This window comes from Corvus brachyrhynchos, unplaced genomic scaffold (genome assembly GCF_000691975.1).
Source record: "Corvus brachyrhynchos isolate BGI_N302 unplaced genomic scaffold, ASM69197v1 scaffold42, whole genome shotgun sequence".
Classification (NCBI taxonomy): Eukaryota; Metazoa; Chordata; class Aves; order Passeriformes; family Corvidae; genus Corvus; species Corvus brachyrhynchos.
Window position 1 is genome coordinate 1,633,718 of NW_008237242.1, and position 18,030 is coordinate 1,651,747.

General features: G+C 41.8%; 1 protein-coding gene across 1 annotated transcript in view; it reads left to right on the forward strand.

Moving 5' to 3' along the window:
• EGFLAM (EGF like, fibronectin type III and laminin G domains) overlaps nucleotides 1-18,030 on the forward strand; it is an 81,353-nt gene that overhangs the window by 12,616 nt on the left and 50,707 nt on the right. Inside the window, exons 3-7 of the mRNA XM_017730189.1 lie at nucleotides 6,708-6,817; nucleotides 8,783-8,866; nucleotides 9,959-9,985; nucleotides 14,350-14,467; nucleotides 14,714-14,849. Of these exons, the coding sequence (XP_017585678.1) occupies nucleotides 6,708-6,817; nucleotides 8,783-8,866; nucleotides 9,959-9,985; nucleotides 14,350-14,467; nucleotides 14,714-14,849 (475 nt within the window). The remainder of the gene's footprint in view (nucleotides 1-6,707; nucleotides 6,818-8,782; nucleotides 8,867-9,958; nucleotides 9,986-14,349; nucleotides 14,468-14,713; nucleotides 14,850-18,030) is intronic.

The window sequence follows — 18,030 nt, forward strand, 5'->3', positions numbered from 1 at the left end:
CGCCGCTCGGCCCCTCCTGGCCGCCCGTTCTCCGGGCGGAGCAGCCTTTGGGCCCTTTTGTTCTCTGGACAAAGTGTTGATTAGCAGCATCTTGGGCCTCATCCTCTGTTCGCTTGGAGGTTATCTTACTTGCTCACACCTGCTAACATCCTTGCTAAAAAGAAAGAAAACTACATCCACACAGCAAGAAGCATTTCTAACATTATATAATATCTACCTTTATACTTGCGATAAGCCAATATTACAATATATGTTTATAACACATGGTAACATGCTGCTGCTTGATTTCAGCTACCTTCTGGCACTTAAATTGTATCTCTGAGACACTTTTTTAAAAAGTTATTTGAAAAGCGGTGAAGCAGCTGATGAGAAGGCAGGCCATGGCGGGGCAGGCAGTGTGCTGGCAGCAGGCAGGGCTGGCTGTAGCCTGCCAGTCGCTGGACACACCCACTGGGACAAGGCAGGTTGAAGCCCAGACAGGAAATCCCAAGCCAGGAAAAATATTGAGCTTTGCATTTTCAAGCAGCTTTTAGGTTGGAGTAGGGAGGGGTGAGCCTAAGTGTCCCTTCTCCAGGAATAGGAACCTGCCTAGAAATCTCCTATGCCAGGCCAAGGTGCTGCAGGAGATGTCAGGAATTAGGACAGCCATGCCCCAGCACTGGGGCTTCAGTGGGCAAAGCACAAGCCTGGTTTTAGGGGAGTGAGCATTAGATTTGACTCACACTTCCAGAAATGCACTGGAAGTTACGCAAGTGAAGTGTCTTGGTGGGGGTTTTTACAGGCACCTATACTCCATTTACCCTGGAAGTGGAAAACACTTCCATTAGGTGAAATATTTCACCAAGTTATCCCGGTGAAGATTCAGGGTATGCAGGTATGCACTTCTGTGAATCAAACTGGCCTCTGAGCAGTAATTATTAAAAACACAAGCCTGTGAGAGTTACCTAGAGATTGCCCCATGTGCTCCTCTTGACTAGGGCAAGACATACAAAGTAGACTTTTGCTCAGAGGTATGATGTCCCCTACTTTTTATAACCTTTAGCACTAGGAATTCTCCAAAAATGAGTCCAGGGCATAACCATCCACAGCTAGAAATTTTATATATATATCTTCAAAAATTTTTTTGTAAAAAGCAGTTACTCCTTTTCATTTTCACTCCTAGAAGTCAGTGTTGCAGTGTGAAGAGCTCCGCTCCTCTCTCCTTCTCTTTTCTGCAGTTGGAGCCCTCCTGGGAGCAGAGCCTTGCTCCAGGAAGGAGGGTGAGGAGAGAACTGGGGCTTCCCGTTGCTGCCTTTCTGTTCAGTGATCTGCAGGGCCAAGGTAAAGCAGGAAAAGCCACAACAAAGTCACCAGTGACACTGTGCCTGTTCATTCCTAATGAGATTCGTGGTGTTGCACTGCAGCTTAAGTTCTGAGCTCTGTCTCCTTCGTTACCCTTCCCCGGGCTATAAAAACCCTAGTGACCATCACCTCAGATATCCCTGGGGCAGATAACAGATGCTATATAAGCATCAGAAAAACATCACATGAGTCCAAGCCTGTTATTTATTAAAATGTTGAGGGATTTTTTTCATTGTGGTTTCTTTTGCAGTGTTTTTAAAGGACTAATGAAGGTCAGGTTAGTCTCTCCAAAGATTTGTGCACTGAGGTTTGGATCAAAACCAGTGATGCCTCTCTAGGGCCAGGTTACCTGCCATCTCTGCTCTGGTACTCAGTGTGGCAGTGTCCAGACGATCCAGAGGATTTCCTTTTGTCAGGATCTGATGCAGTGGAAGGTGATTCATTCGGAGGAATGACTGTCAAGATTTTTTTATGTGTGTGTGTGTGTATGTTTCTGCTTGGGGTGCACAACCAGGACAGGCTGGCTGAGATTTTCCAGTTTCAAGTCCTTGTCTTTTGTACTTGTTGTGGCTGTGAAATTCTTGCTCTCTTACGTACTGCTGCTGGGCAGTGGGAGCTGGAAAAGGCTTCAAAGAAATTTAAATACGGCATATTTTTTTCATTTAGAATTTCCTGACCTTTTCAGTTTGTCATGTTGTCTTCCTTCCACTGTGGTGTTTGCATAACTTTTGGTCTGTAAAATAAGGGAAGCAAAAGACCTTATCACTGTTTATTGTTTTATAGATAAGAATTTCACCAATATTTCGGTGAGAGAAGGACTGTTTCACCTCTAGGAGTGGGCAAGCTTTTTTGCCTCGAAAACAGCTATTACAATGATAAAATACTATTTTAATAAAACTCAGAGTGAGTTTTTTTATGAATTGGTGAACACAAATAATGTTCCGAGGTATTTCTGGAAAGTGTTTTGTTTTGAAAACTTCAATTTAGAATTTGTTTGAATTGTTTTTCTTGAGCTTTTTTATTCCTGTTTTCTTACATTGTGACATGTTAGTAGTGACAGCTGGCATTTCATCAACAAGTTTCACTTGTTTCACGGAACACAAATAGGAGACACATCAACCTGGAAAATAAGGAGCCCTTTAGTCAGTACCTCTTAGCTGTTACCCACAGAGATTTAAAAGTAAAATAGTGAAATGCTTATCTCCTTCCATTGGCTTATGCCCTCTCATTAAGAGTAGTACAGAAAATGTAGTATAAAGATTTTTATTTTCCAAACTACAAAGTAGTAAAGATGAAATTAACCACCTGTTTTCCCTTAAATGTATTACCATATTATTGCATGTGGATTTTGAGTTATTTGCATATTTTTTCAGGATCTGCAAGTACCTGTGACTACCTGCATGCCTTGATACAGCAAAAACATCTAAAAAGAAAAGATTAAATACAAAATATAATTAAAATTCTGAAAGAAAAATTTCTAACACAAATCCTTTCAGAGAGTCCATTCATCAGTATTTTAGATAAAAACTAGTTTTCAATCACTATTATTTTAAACCAATTTAAAATTTGAATCAGTTTTGAAATTTGCTCTAAAATAGTGGTACTAGTAGTACATACTAACAGGGATGAGCTTTATCCATTTAATCCAAAGTGCTTCAAGTGTGAAGCTTGTGGATATTAGAAATGTATTTGGTTTGAAGCAGCATTTTTTTCTCATAACTGTTCATCACTGTAGTAAGATTTTGGTATCAGTCCATGACTAGAAGGAAGGAAGGAAGAACTGTGCCTACATATGCAGGTTTTTTTCAGTAGCTGAAGGAAAGGATCAGGCTGAAGTGGCTGCTCCTGAGCTCGGCACAAGGCCAGCATGGGTGTCCTGGGAGCAGAGGGTAGATTCACTGGAAGTGTTTCTATTGTGTACTCAAGGTAACTGCACAAAATCACAAGGGCAGACATGGAAGTGACATTTATGCTGGTGGATTCAGTGATGGCAAGGAGCATTCAGCAGCACTGGTATATGGAATCATAGAATGGTAGAAGGTTAAGGGGTTGAAGGGACCTTAAAGACCATCTAATCCCAATCCCCTTGCCATAGGGACATCTCCCACTAGACTGGGTTGCTCAAGGCCTTATCCAGCCTGGCCATGAACATTGCCAAGGCTGGTGCATCCACAGCCTCTCTGGGCAACCTGTGACAGCGCCTCACCACCCTCACAGCAAAGAATTTAATCTCTTCTTTACAGTAAAGGATAACTCCACTGCCTGGCCCAGGCTGGGGACCATTCCCAAGAGGCACACATTTAGCCTGTGGCCACCCTGATGGTAGCCCATGGGTATTTAATATATGGGCAGAGGCTGTTGTATGTAGCAGCGAGAGCCACGATGGAAGTGACACTTGTATTGATGGCATAAGCATTTTCACCATTTTTAATTTGAGTTACTTTTGTGAAGCAAAAATTTAAATAATGGTCATTATTTTGAAATGGCAAATTTTACTCCCTTTCAGGCAAAATTTACTCCATCTCAGGGAGAGTGCTTTTGTATTCTTCAGCTCACTTGGAGAGCTTGTTTGGTGACTTCTTTACTGGTTTGATGGTTTTTGCATATTTTTAGAAATACAGAGCCAAAGACATGTATAAACGAGAAGGAAAGTAGCTGTAAGCAGAAAAGTAAACACAACATTGTCAGCTCAACATCGTTTACCTATGGCTAAATCCTCATTAAGTTGTGTTTGATATACTTTCACAATGTATAGTCATAATACGTGTGAGAGTGCTCCCTCTTGATTAATGGCTTCTTTGCATGGCCCTGGAGTCATTGCTTCCATTACCATAAAAGCATTTTGGACAATATCGAACTTTCTGTGCCTGATGGGCCAGAAAGGAGAATGACTGTGTTTGTACAAAACATGTTTAATTTTATTGTTTATATAAATTGGATCCTTGTCCTTTATGATCAGAGCAAGTCTCCATGCCTTCTTAGGTATTCACTGGACCCAGCTGCAGAGGACATTGGCAGGGGGATCATTACTGAGGCAGATCTTCAGAGAATGCACAAGTAGTGGATATGTCTCACCCCCTTGTCTGCAGATTCCCAATCCACAGGCTTCCCAGGGGAGTAGGTTCTGTTGTGGTTTTGCACTGTGCGTGGTGCTACCAGATTAACAGAGAGTTCACACTGAGTTTTGAGAAGACGTATTTCTGACCCCAACTGTAGGAGAAACTACAAATACCCCAAGAGTTTTTCCCTTGAAAACTCTTTATTATTTTTAATAGTCTAAACATGACATCCGACATAAAGACATAAATGTTTAGACCAGTTTCAATATCTGTTTTTAGTGTGCCTAATACATGATGCTCTGTAAAATCATTCAAAATATGTTAAGCTCACATTTATCTCAAAATGGTTCATCAGTAGAGCAGTGACAAGTGTTGCAACAGTTGTGATCAGCTGAAAAACTGCTTTCATATGGTTGCTCAAAAGCCATGGCATCTCCTGTAGCTCAGTGCCTTAAAACTGCTTGCGTCAGATCCTGCCATCACTTCACCATGGTTGTGAAGGGAAAGTTCAGTCCAGAAATGGACATTTTTTACTTTCTGCTGGTTTGTGTGAAATTCGGACCCTGACAACCAGAAGTGACTCTGAATCCCCAGACACACATCACTGAGCTGTCAGGCCAGGAGTGGTGATAGCAGAGGACCGTGGGACTGCCATGCTGCATGAGATACTCCTCTCTGCCTTGCCCTCTATCCTCCCCAGGAAATAACTCTGTGCATGGGTCACAGCTACCACTGGCTTTCTTTGTCCTCTTGGCTCCTGGTTTGGGCATGAGGCAGCAGGTCCCCAGCAGGGTGACTGCCATGTGCCTGCTTGTCACACGGCTTTGTCGCAGAGAGGGCAGGATGCAGTGGTGTGGTGAGCTCTGGCCATCATCTGAGGCTGCTTGTAAAGACAGTGCTAAGGCTGATGGTTCCCAAGCATGTATCCAGCCATATCCCTGTTGTGTTAGGGGAATTCCCTAACTTCTAGGGAGAATTAAACAAGGAGGATAGAAATACAGGCCTCTCTGGCTCCTTGCTCTTGTTTTCCCTGGCTTAGGCCAGGGCTTTATATTTACTCCACAGTGACAATTTATAGGCCAGTGTAGCTGAGGTCAATTTTGGCTCTCTGTGTCTCTTTCATCATCTGCATCCTGGAGATAGTAGTGTTTTCTAGGGCTGAGTGAATAATTCATTATGTGGCTCCTTATTAAACAGATGTTGCCTCTCTGTTTGCAGATAGTCTGCAAATGGATTGCATTTTGTTCAAATTTATTTGTTGTTCCAAATTATTCACCAAATACTTTCAGTAAATAATGTTATTGGCCTATAGTGCAGTCAGAATATGAATTCGAAGCCTGCCTTACATGACTATTTGTCATTGCTGGTTAAAATTTGTTATTTCAGCAACTGTGCCTTCCAGCAAACTTGTCTCATAGAGCTTCCCCAGAAAGTAACACAAGGATGCTATGAATATGTTAAGAGTGAATGTTTAGGGGGTATTCTTTCTTCATTACTACTAATGCAGCTGAAATGCTAATCTGCCTCACTGGGTGTTGTGGATATTGGAAAGATGTTTTCTGAATGTAAAATGCTTCTAAAGTGGACACTGATACCCCAGCCCTGGCTGCTCATCCCTGCCACTCCTTTAGGTAGCAGGTGGTGTATGGTTCCAGCTACTGCTGAGTGCAGGGCAGGAGGTGAGCTTAGGAGGTGGCACATGCTGTGTTCAGAGCCCCTGGGCCAAGCAGGAATCCATTGGACTAAGTCCCTCCCTGCTAATGAAGAAAATGGGTGGGGGCCCAGGGAACATGGCATGGTTTGGCTCTCATCCACACAGCTGAACTCCTTTCCTTCCCCAAAGATGCCCATACTTACTTACAGATGTGGTGGGTGAGCTGTGCCGTCCTCCAGAACACTCTGGGGAGGCCTTTCCAGTAGTCTGAATCTGTGCCACAGACTGTACAAACAGTATGAATGTGTGAATGTCCCTGTGTTTGGGTCCTGGGTAGTACCCAGAATTTCAGGAACACATTTAAAGCCTACGAGTTGCTCAATTGCTTGAAGCACTGGGTACTCCTGAGCTGAGCAACAGCTTGCCCATTGAGAAGAGGAGATGTCCTCCTTTGCTCCCCCTCTCCTGGTGTTCCACTGCTACCTTGGAAGTTAGAACTGGAGAGGGAAAAGGGAAAAGTAAAATCTGAGTAGCTTGATAGTTTGGAATGAGGGCAACACAGGCCTACTTTTCAAAGCCATACCTGCCAGGTAGCTACAGGAGAGGGTTTTTGTCCTATGGCTCCTTATACAGTGCCATTTTGTTTTTAGCAGATAGGCTGGGGCCTCCTCTGGATATTCTGCTGGATTCACTGAACTGCACAGCGTTCAGTGTGCAATGGAAGATGCCAAAGCAGCACTCGAGCACCATCACGGGGTACACGGTAAGTGATGCTCCCTGCTGCTGCCTCAGCCTCAGCCTGCACACACGGACACCAGTGGGACAGCCCCTTCTCCTAACACACAGTGCCACTTCCCAGAAAGTAGCCAGGGGACAGTGGGCTTGAGTGGATTGAACTGTAACCTTAAAAAAACAAGCAGTTCATGTTTTAGAAACAAGCTATGATGGGAATTTGGGTTGGATGCCAAGGGCCTGCAGTGGATGTAGATTGCTTTCCTGCAACTGTTGTGGTTTTCCTGCAAAGCTCTCAGTGCTCTCTGCAGCTGATAAAACAGTAAAGTAGAGCAGAGCAGGTCAATATTACACTGTGCAAATGAGGGCCATCCAGCTCCTTTGACTTATACATCCAGCCTGACAATTACTTTAGCAGGAATATGTTTTCAAATGAAGCCTCTAAAACTTCCCAGACTGGTAGCAGGTACAATGGAAGGAGTCACTTTCATGGAGTCTCTTCCTGGAGAGGTACTGTACTGCACAGAATCCCTGGGAAACCACCAACAGCCTTAAATATCAAAAGGACATTGTTTTATTCCCCCCTACCTCAGAAGTCAGTTTCTGTTAAAGAAGCTGAATGATTTTCCTGTTGTACTCAGCAATTTTATAGGGAAGCCTCTGACCCCCATCAAGGCTCTGCCATGTTACCTTCTGACTATATGGCAAAACAGAATGGCTAGGCTAAACTGGTTACTGTGTTTTAGTGTTCAAGAAGAAAAACAATGAGCACTAACATGCCATTCGTTCATTTTTGTTAGGTCTTGCTTTAACAGGTATTCCATGGCAATGAAACTCAGTCCCAAAACAGAAGTTTTCGTCAGTGGGAAATTAGCACCAAAGATGTGAGATGTTGACTAGAATGTGTTGCTTTCACCTTCAACAAAAAAAACCAAATAGCAGTTGTTCTTATTAGCATTTTCTATGGAAGGATTTGAAATTTCCAGGAATAAAATACCAAAAATTCAGTTTTATGTAAAAAGGGGGGAAGTGGAATACCACTGAGTACCTTTATTATTAATGTACACTAAAAGGGTGAGACAATTCCCTGCAACAGGTGTTTCTGGTACACATGCTCCTTTATCCCACAGTCTTGTAAATCACACCAGTGCAGCCCAGCTGCAGAGTTGATTTTGTTGTTATGAAAGTGCTATGAACTAGAATATAGTAGTCTAAAACTCCAAAAATCACTGGCTGTGGCCAGGACCTGCCTTAGGTGGGCTCTGTGTAGCTGGGTCCATCCTTCTCTGTGAAAACAGAGGTGTGATGAGTAATTGTCTTAAGTCGTAAACAGTTTTCACTTTTCATGCACGCAGATCGAGCATCTGAGCTCCACTACTTTTTTTAAGCCTTGAGCTGGTGTGTGGCATGATAATAAAACCAATGACAAGCAGCATCAATAGTGTTGTACCTAAAACGTTTTCACTGTAGTATCTTGACCCTCTGGCATCTCTGGGTCTCTGTGCATGGGAAAGCAGATTCTCTGTCTCATTAGTCTCCAGTACATGGCAACAGACATGGAGAGACATTTTACGATAGAGCAATTTTTATAATGTCATAATCATGTAATGTTCACATCTTCCTTACATGAAGTAAGGTGTCTAAGTGGTGCATACTGGTCCCACAACTCTTTAGCTGTCCATGCTCACCACAGACAAATGATGCACAATGAAAATAGTCAGCTCAGGTCTGCACTACAAACCCTACAACTGCGTCTCACATTAGTTAAGTGTATACACTTTGTGATGGTGTCCTTTGGTCACACCAACAACTTCTAGCAAATATGTAAGGAATATTAAATATTAATATTACCTTTTCCTGCATTTGAAAAGGTAAGAGATCATGGGCTCAAATGCTGTCCTCAGAGTGAGAATGGTGCACTGGTGCACTCATTCTTAAGTAACTCTGAAACACTGAGTTATTGCTTTAACTGGTTTGACTATATCTTCTTCCCAAGGTCTTTTACTCAGAAGTTGAAGGTGACAAAGCAGTTAAACAGCTCTCACATGATGTACCCCTCAGTTTGGATATGATTAGCATGGTGAGTATTGCTTTTCATCAACAATCAGAGCACTGGAGCAGAACATGCAAGTGGAAACTTGCAATCCAAGCCCCAGATCTGCTCGGGGTGTTGAGCAAAAGGAAATCACAATGTTTTTCTGTTTGCGTGATGCACTTTTGCTCCTTCTTGTCTGACTGTTTTATCATGTAAAACTATTGGGACTTGCTCTCAGCTTCCTAGTACTGATCTTTGACATCTACTAAAATAGAACTTTTAATCTTGAATGTACATTTTCTGTGCATTTTCATACATGGAAGGGGTGGAGTTGCGCAAGTCTATGCACAGTTAGAGAGAGTTGCACTATCAGTGTATGTGTATTGCAGTGTCTGACATAGCTGTGTGACTTAAAGAGTGTTTTTGCTTCTGTGTGAGACTGTGGCCTTCTGAGATATGGCTGCTTTAGTTGCAGTTCTGCAAGTTCATATTCTAGAAGATTCCCCTAGATGCTGGTGTTTATTTTGTTCTTGAATACACTACTTTTTCTTATTGCTCTCAATTTGTTTCTTTAAGTTATGTTTTTTCTTTTATATCACCTTTGTATTCTTGCTTTGGGGCTTTTTTTCATTTGCCCCTTCTCTTTCCTTCTTCCCTTTTTCTGCCCCACTTCCTCACTAGAAGTGTGAGTGAGGAGGATGCTCAAATTTCCTGCAGTTTTCCATCACTCTGGTTGTCAGTTCTGACTTCTGCAGGATCCTAGGATCACAGTGAATGAAACAATATTGCTGTCATGATATATAATTTCTTTATTTATGCATTATTTTCTCCCTTCTTATCTTTATCTCTGTATTCCTCTCTCGCCTTTTTTTTTTCCTAAAACCATTCTTACTAGTAGTGCCAAGAAAGATCAAACAGCACACTGTTTTTTATCTTAATCCTAACAGCAGTACTTTTTAATCACTGGGAGAGGAGAGTCTGTATCCCAGTATTCATGCAGATGATTAACAGCCACATAGAATACTACATGCTGCAGCATATGGGTCTTGTTTTAATTCCCTGACCCATTATTTATGTGCTTTTGCTGTCACTTTTTATTATGTTAGTTCTTAATAAGTCCTATTTGCTTTTTCCCAGGGTCAGCTTGAAGGACAAGCAATTTTTGTAAGTATTGCTTCGCATGAAACTTGGTCACAGATGAGCTTTAAAAAGAAATTGAATGATTCTGACTTGGTCTTTCCACAGACTCACGCACAAAAGTTAATCTCAAATGTTGATTCTATGTAGCACTTATACAGGGCCTTTCATGGTCAAAATGTAGCAAATAGTAGCCCCAAAAAGCTCAAAATCCACAGGTGAACAAGGCGGACATGTAGGACAAGTAGCTCCCTTTTTAGCAACGGACAAACCTTTTTCTCAGTCATCAGAGGTATTTAGGGATGTCTTGTTTTGATGGAGTACATTTGTGCAAAAAATGAGGTATATCCAGGCAGTGAGGATTTAAAGATGATGGGGACAGTCAAGTAGTCAGACAGACACTAAAAGGGAAGAACAAAGTCTGGCAGTTGGAGAGGAGATGAAGAGGGAAAAACCTGAGCCAGTCCAGAGAGAGCCAAGAAGGAGGAGGAGCACAGGAAGAGGCCAGCCTTGCAACGCCCAGGAGGAAGGAGTGGGAGACTAGCTACTAGTCTAAAACAAGTTTGAAAGAAATACCAACTCTCTTAATGGCTTTGCAGCTGGTGAATTAATCAAATTGATTATTTCCAGTCCTGCACTCAGTCCAGTCTGCTTCCTGTGAGCAGTAAACAGGTTGGGTTTATTGTGAGCAGGAAGCAAGCAGGAGGTGCTTGAGTTTAGGTAGGAGAAGGACAGCAATTTCAGTCTTTAACTGAAATCCCTAACATCAACAGCCTCTTGCAGATTTTTTTTTCTGAGAGCTATTTTAGGAATAGAGAAATCTCACGAAGTTGGTGGAGCTCACAGAACTTTTGTGGTCTGAAATAAGGGAAGTTTGGTTGTACTATAGGAGGCTGAATCCTCAGGATGCACTTGAACCAGGACTATCTGGTTCAATCCTAGTTGAGCTGAGTCTGGATTATGGCATCTCAGAGTTGAGGTTCCATGCTGGGCCCTCCTTTTCTGCTTGATAAAAATAACACTTCGGAGGGGTACTTGTGAGAAGTATGAATGGCTGGGATTAATCAGCTCCCAGCTGTCATTAATCCTCCAGGAAGTGGTGTTCTCGATGAAATGCTTTCTGTTTTATTCATACCAAACTCAACAGAAATCTGCAATAGTTTTGTGGTTAAGTCTGCATAGCTAATGTTTCCATCACTGAGCCTCTCCTGGTGCTGGGTATGACCCTGCTGCTTTCTTAGAGGCTTCTCTGGGTCGTGTGGGACCGCTGTAGCAAGAGCTGATTTGTACCGCCTGTTTCGGCGCATGCCTATGTTCATGTGCCTGTGTGTTAGGAAAGTGGATAATGGATTATTGTGTATTATATCATCATAAAGTAGAGAACATGTAAGTGACAGCAGCTAGGAGAAGTGCAGATGCAGTACCATTTAGTAAGGCGGTTGTTCTAACTGGGCATAATATTCAGGAACTCCAGCACATGTAAAAAATAAGAAAAATCAATAAAAATTAGTAGGCTTTAAAGGTGGGAAGTTTTAGGTTGGGCACAGAGCCGTGGAGAGCAACACTGCTCCCTGTCAAATCACTAAACATACCAGTACAAAATGGGAAGTGACCAGCTGGGACCAGTAGTGCAGGGAAGGAATTGTCGTCAGGGGAGAGAGTGTCATTAAACCCAGCTCAGTTCCTGCAGCTGTGTTGTAATCCAGGGTTTGATGATTTTTTGGATTAAAACAAAACAGAAAACAGACATTCTTTTGGAAAACAATTTGTAATCCTGGTGTCTGTGAGGCAGCTTACTGAGCCTCAAAAACAGTTTCAACACACTTGTAGGGAAGGCAAGCTGTATGGCAGGGCAGGGAGGGATATATGGGATAATCTACAAGGAATTGGCTCCCCTACCACAGAAAAGGTATCACATTGCCTCACCCCATTCAACAGTGTGAGATTGTAATGAGAATACCAAATGTAATTTTTTAGGATTTTAGCAAGAGTTGGGCAAGACGAAAAAGTGAGGTTGGTGACTGTTGAAGCATCATCAGCAATCGAGTGTTGAGTTTGGGGCTCAGGCTTTGAAATATAGAGGTAATCTGAGTGGGGGGAGGACTACAAAAATGATGGGGGTAGCTCTTCCACATACTACCTAAATTCATTATCTGTGAGGCCACTCTGTCTCTTCTGAGAGGGAGAAAACTTGGGTTTAAGACCTGTCTTCTAAATACAAGCAAAAAAAGAAATGAAACATGTACTCCCAGGCTGCTGGACAATGGGGGACAAGGAAATGTGTTTCTTTTCCAGGATCTGATTTGAAAGTGTTCCTGGTGTGAGGTGGGTATTCCCTGACATTGCCACAGGTCAGGGTAGCTTGATGACGTCCTGAATTTTTACTTATTCACTGATGTCCTGATCTTTGAAGATTAGAAGAGGCTTGATCTCAGAGATACCCACTGTGTGTTCCAGAGCTCTGTTCATGGAAAGGGCACTGCCAGAAGGAGGCAGGTAGCCACGTGTGTAAGGCATGAGTGCACCTTATTGAGGTTTTGAGGGCACACATGTTGAACTTAAATACTTAAGTAGATATTAAGGCTTTGATCTTGACTGGCCAGGCACTCAATGAGATTCCCTCTGTTTAGCTTATTGTAGACTTGAGTCTGCAGGTAATAGTATGAGGCATGCGCATGAATATCCAACTCTCTGCAAGCACCAAGTTCCTGAATAGTGTGAAAACAAAAAGACAAATAATGAAGGATTTTTTCCTTATAAGAATGAGTGTAATAAAGAGGAATACTGGCAGGAACAAATGCACAGAGTTAATGGCAGACAGACAATACCTATGGCATGGAGGATAGAAAGGCAGGAGCACGGGCGTCAGTACTGTCGCCAGGAGGAGGTACTGGGTTTTCAGCAACTGGCTTCTCAGATCACATTGTGAAAGATCTCAGTCCCTTCAGCTATGAGACTGAAAGACCCAGATTAATCTTCCAGAGTGAGTGTTCTTGCTGCCTCTCTCTGGACAGTTACTTTTCCAGCATTGTTTTTGTCTCAGATTTGTCCAGATCATTTGAACACATCAAGTGTGAATGATGGAAAAACAGGATAGTGGTCAGGCGGTCCATGTTAATAGGAAATCAGTGTTAGTGCTCCAAAACCATGTCCAGAGAAATGACAGATGGCAGGGTGTTGTCGAACAACATTGTAGTAATAATGTAGGTTCCCCAAAGAGTAGAGAGGAAGTGGTTTTTTCCAAATGACCATCAAAAGGAAATTTAGCAGTTAATAAAATTTTTGGATTGTTTACTATTTTACTGCAACTGGAAGTGCAGATTTAAAGTCTGTTCCAACATGAAGAGAAAGGATAACTCCGCATTTTCAAATGCACTGTGACTAATGTGTTTGATATCAGAGAATGAAAACCAGAAGAATAATTGCTGTAAACCAGTTTTTTTGTAAGTGCTTATTTTTCACACCAGAACAGTCTGTGGTGTAGAACCTGGTATTTCTGTTTACGTGTGTATGCTGTCAAAATTCATAAATCTGGGATTAACACAGGCATTCCAGGTAGGCTGCAGGTAAAGTATACTCAATTTCTGTACACATGTACACATTCTCCATTAAAGATCCACGAGATCTATATGTCTGAGGCTGATCCATGCTATGTGCAGCAGCCAGTGATGAAATGTAATATTTTGGTGACATTTTCCATTTTCTGGAAGAATTGAACAGGCTCCTCTGAAGAGTATTCATCAGCACAAGCTCTTCACATGGAGTTGAGCATTGCCTCCTTTACAGTAGTTGTCTGTGGGTTAATCTTTCTGTGTTTATGGCAGAAGGACAAATAAGGGAAATGCCTGCTTCAGGTCAAGGCTGTTAGCTGAGCTCGTAAAATTGTGAGAGATGATGGGATAGAGCTCTGCTCTGTGAGAAATTAAGGATCATCAGTTCACACTGCATCGAATTGCTTCACTCTCAGGAGGTTTTATGGCCTCTGAATTTAAAAGAGAAATAAAAACAAACAAGAAAAAAAAAAGGGCAAAACACACCAGACTGATACCAAATGCTAGCAGCTGGGTCAAGGGAGGGAATAGTCTGTGACTTTGACTTCACCAGTGAAAAAGCTGGATATCAAATACAAATGATCTGCAACCTTATGAGTTATGCTGAGAAATGGGTCCAGGTCAACCTTGTGGATTCCCCCTGGGGCAAAGCTGCAGCTTGAGAGGAAACACGATTCTATTTGTGTTTGTTGTTTCTGAGCTGCAACTGGGCTGGGGACAATCTTCCTAGGAGAGTACATGGAAAACACCATGTAAGATCCCCAAATTCCAGCTCACAGCACTATCCCCAGTTGCACAGAATTGCTGTCACAATGTGCTTTTCTGCTCTTGACTTGGCAGGATGTTGTTATTGGTGACCTGAAGCCAGGCACCCCACACCGCGTTAGCGTTGGAGCGTACGGCTGGGCAGGGAAAGGACGGCCCAGCATGCCCAGAGAGGTGACAACTTTATCCCAAGGTAACACTGCCTGCAGGGCTCTGTTGCAAAACTGGCAGGGCAGTTGTCTCTAGCACTCACACCTAACCTCTGTCACGTGCAGTATCATAGTACTTCTCTGTTACTTTTCCACAATTGTAGGGTTTTAGAGGGGCAATAGGGTGAGGGGAGAAGGCTATAAATTTGATTTAAATCTGTGGGTGTTGGGTTATTGTGTGTGGCAATGCAGCTGCTTCTCTAATGCTATACCTTTGCACCTCTTCTTAGATAAGTGCATGCCCCCTGCACCACCCTATCAGCCCCAGATCGTGGTGGTTTCTGATTCAGAAGTTGCATTGTCCTGGAAGCCTGGAGTGAGTGAAGGAAGTTCTCCCATCCAGTACTACACAGTGGAGTTTATCAGGCAAGTTTGCCAGTGGAGCCTGAATTTCGGTGTTTGCGCACTATAGTGTTTTGGGGTTTTTTAAACCTAAACTGCTCTATTAAACTGCATATAGATATGGTTTATTTACTTACTGTGTATCGTATGCTTAGATTTCCTCTCAGTGTGTTGAATTACCATGAAAATTTAAAGACGAAACCAGAAATGATCCAATTTGTTATAAAATCACCAATAAGTTGTACTTTCTGATGGAAGAGAAATAAGGTCTAATTTGATCTGTTCCCTCTGCTAGTGGCCTGGGTGAATGAAGCTTTAAGTTTCTCCTGTCATCAAATGCTGTCAAACCATGCTGAGAAAAGAGTGTTTGGGAGAATGGTTTCCCTGGGTTGCCTGTAGACAATAATTCAAGGATTGAAAATTCAGCATGTTGGACAGTTTTACCTGACAAAAGTTATAGAATCATAGAAACATCGAGATTGGAAGAGACCTTCAAGATCATCCAGCCCAATCATCAACCCAGCACTACCACTGTAGCCCCTAAACCACATCACACAGTACCAGACCCAGACACCTCTTGAACACAAAGCCATTTGGGTCTTGAGCTTGCAGGATTTAGACTTGCTTTGTTATGCTAATGCTAATCAAGTTTACATGAAATGTTGATCTCTCTGTTTAGATTTGGGGGGGAAAGTGGTGTGTTGGTGGGGCCTTTTTTTTGTTCTTTTATTGAACTTTTATTGAACTCTAAAATTTGAAGCAGTAGAACTGAACTGACAGAAGTTGCCAGTCAAATTGCTTTTATAAGCTGCATAAGAAGGGTCAGGAGGAGGTGATTGTATCTGCAAGCATAAACAAGTATTTGTACTTGACTGTTCATATGCTTGTGTGAGCTAATATCTGCATACAAATCTATGTATTTTTATTCGCCTCAATGTTTACCCTTACAGTGAAAGTAAAATTCAGCCTTTTAATCCTTTGAGCGAATACTTGATGACAGGTTTTAGTTGAGGTTCCTGTAAAAGAAGAGAGAATTGATTCCTTAGCTACTCTAATCTGTAAAAGTCAAAAAAATCATTCTTCGGGAAAACATAGTCATTTTTTAAAAAGAATTGTTGTTGTTAGAACAGACAGGAAGAACCTGCTTTTCAAAGTATGGGTACAATCTACCAAAAAGATACTGATATAGCAAAAAGAATACCCAGACTGAAAACCTACTTCTTAAGTGATGCACTTTGTGTTTGGACTGAAATGCCCCATATTTAGTTGGAGGCAATCCAATATTCAGGGCACTGCGAGGCAGGATGTGAGGACTGAAGATACTTATCTCCTTCGTTTAATGTCTGCTGTAGACCTACAATGAAATTTTTTCAATATCTACTTCTTTAACACAATTTTTATCTGAGCTTTTTGCTCTCTCTCCATCACTTCTCTCTCATTTGCTCAGTTGATGGGGAAGGGATTTTGTTGTATTCTGATTGACTGCACTTGTATCACCTCCGTGCTTTTACTGGAAAGTGGAACCTGGAGGCTTATGTACACTTCTTCATAGCACCAGGAGCCTGCTAATGGAAGAAGTGGGCACCATCATCTCCATCTGACACAGTCACAATGTTTTTGTTCAGCCAGGGAGTGGAAAGCTGCCTTTGCTGTTTAGGTCAAAAGATGCGAGTGATTGAAATTTAAGTGTTTCATCAGCTTTAGACTTTGGGAAAGAATTTGCTAGCAGCAAAATGTTTTGATTGCACTGTTTAGTTTGAGGTTTAGAGCTAAGTAGAAAGTGCCTTTCTTAATTCTGGGATTACACTCTCTTAGACTTGGAAGCTTGGTTATATATTTGGAGTAAGTTCAATGAGCCATAAGCCCTAATGGCAGTTAGAGGTAAACATTTAACTTTAAGCCTCATTGTCTTTTGCTGCATATAGTGTTAATTACCGTAAAATGTATTATCGTGAGTTAAGGCCAGTAAATTAAACCAATGTAAAACTAAAACAAATCAGTTCAAGTAAATCTAGAATTGAGTCCTCTTATGTCAAAGAAATACACCATTATCCTGTGATTTTGCAAAATTAATTACTTTCTAATGCAAATGTGTAATTTCACTTGGGTACAGCACAAATGTCTAAAAACCATGACATTCTTTAATAATTTCCATCTCCTTAGAACTAACTTTATGACTTTAACCCTAGGAAAAACATGTTGGGACAAAACACTCCTCTCAGTTGCTCAGCTGTGATACTGGGGAAATTCAGTATATTCATGAAAATTCAGTACCTTAATTGTTTTGAGATACCAGAATCTAATCAGAACCAGAGCTAGCCTGCAGCCTGTGGTGCTTTATTTAAGCACTTGACTCTAAGGGGTTTCCCTTGGGAACCTTTGGTTCACTACAGGCAGTGGAGGGCTGTAGGTGGCTTCAGATGTAGGATGAGCTGAGCTAATTCAGGCTCTGCTCTGCTGCTGACTAAAAGAGGATGCTAAGGAGATGACAATCTCAACTTGTCTAAATGCTGGAAGTCAGGAGGGAGACTGTGGGACTCACTCTTCACTGGACAGTTCATAAGGAATGTGCAGTAGAATGTGTTAAAACCAAAATACATAGTGTCTGTGCAACTTTGTAGGCTCAGTGTAAATATTCTGTTGGTTAATGGCGAGAAGTATTTAATGAAAAATTACATTTTTATGAAAGCCGCTAAAGCAAGACCCTGGACTTAAGCATCTGAGTTTGGGTGTTTTTCCTAAAGATGCTATACAAAATTAATTCTTAAAAATATCTGGGGTGTTTTCAGTCAAATACTCCAAATACTCAAATTTTTAATCTGTTCAATGCCTACATGATCTTCTAAACTTGGTGACTAACTTACCCAAATTTTTATACCCACATAGCAGCTACAGAATCACAAGTGTTTCAGCAGCACATACCCTAAAACAATCAGGTCACTTTCTTTTCATCTCATTGGTACGTAGATGAAATCAAAAGCTTTTAATATTAATCTTGGCATGCAAAAGGAAAATGTTCAGTATCTTGGTAGTGACATGAAACTTCTGCTGCAATGAACTGGGCATGTTCTGCTGATAAAACTGGGAGATTTATTAGTATTCAGATGTTAGGGTGGTGTGGATTCAGTATGGTGGTGTGCACAGATTTCTTGATTAGTTTGAAGCCTTCCCTCTCCTTCCCAGAAAAATGTATCCCTGAATCCAT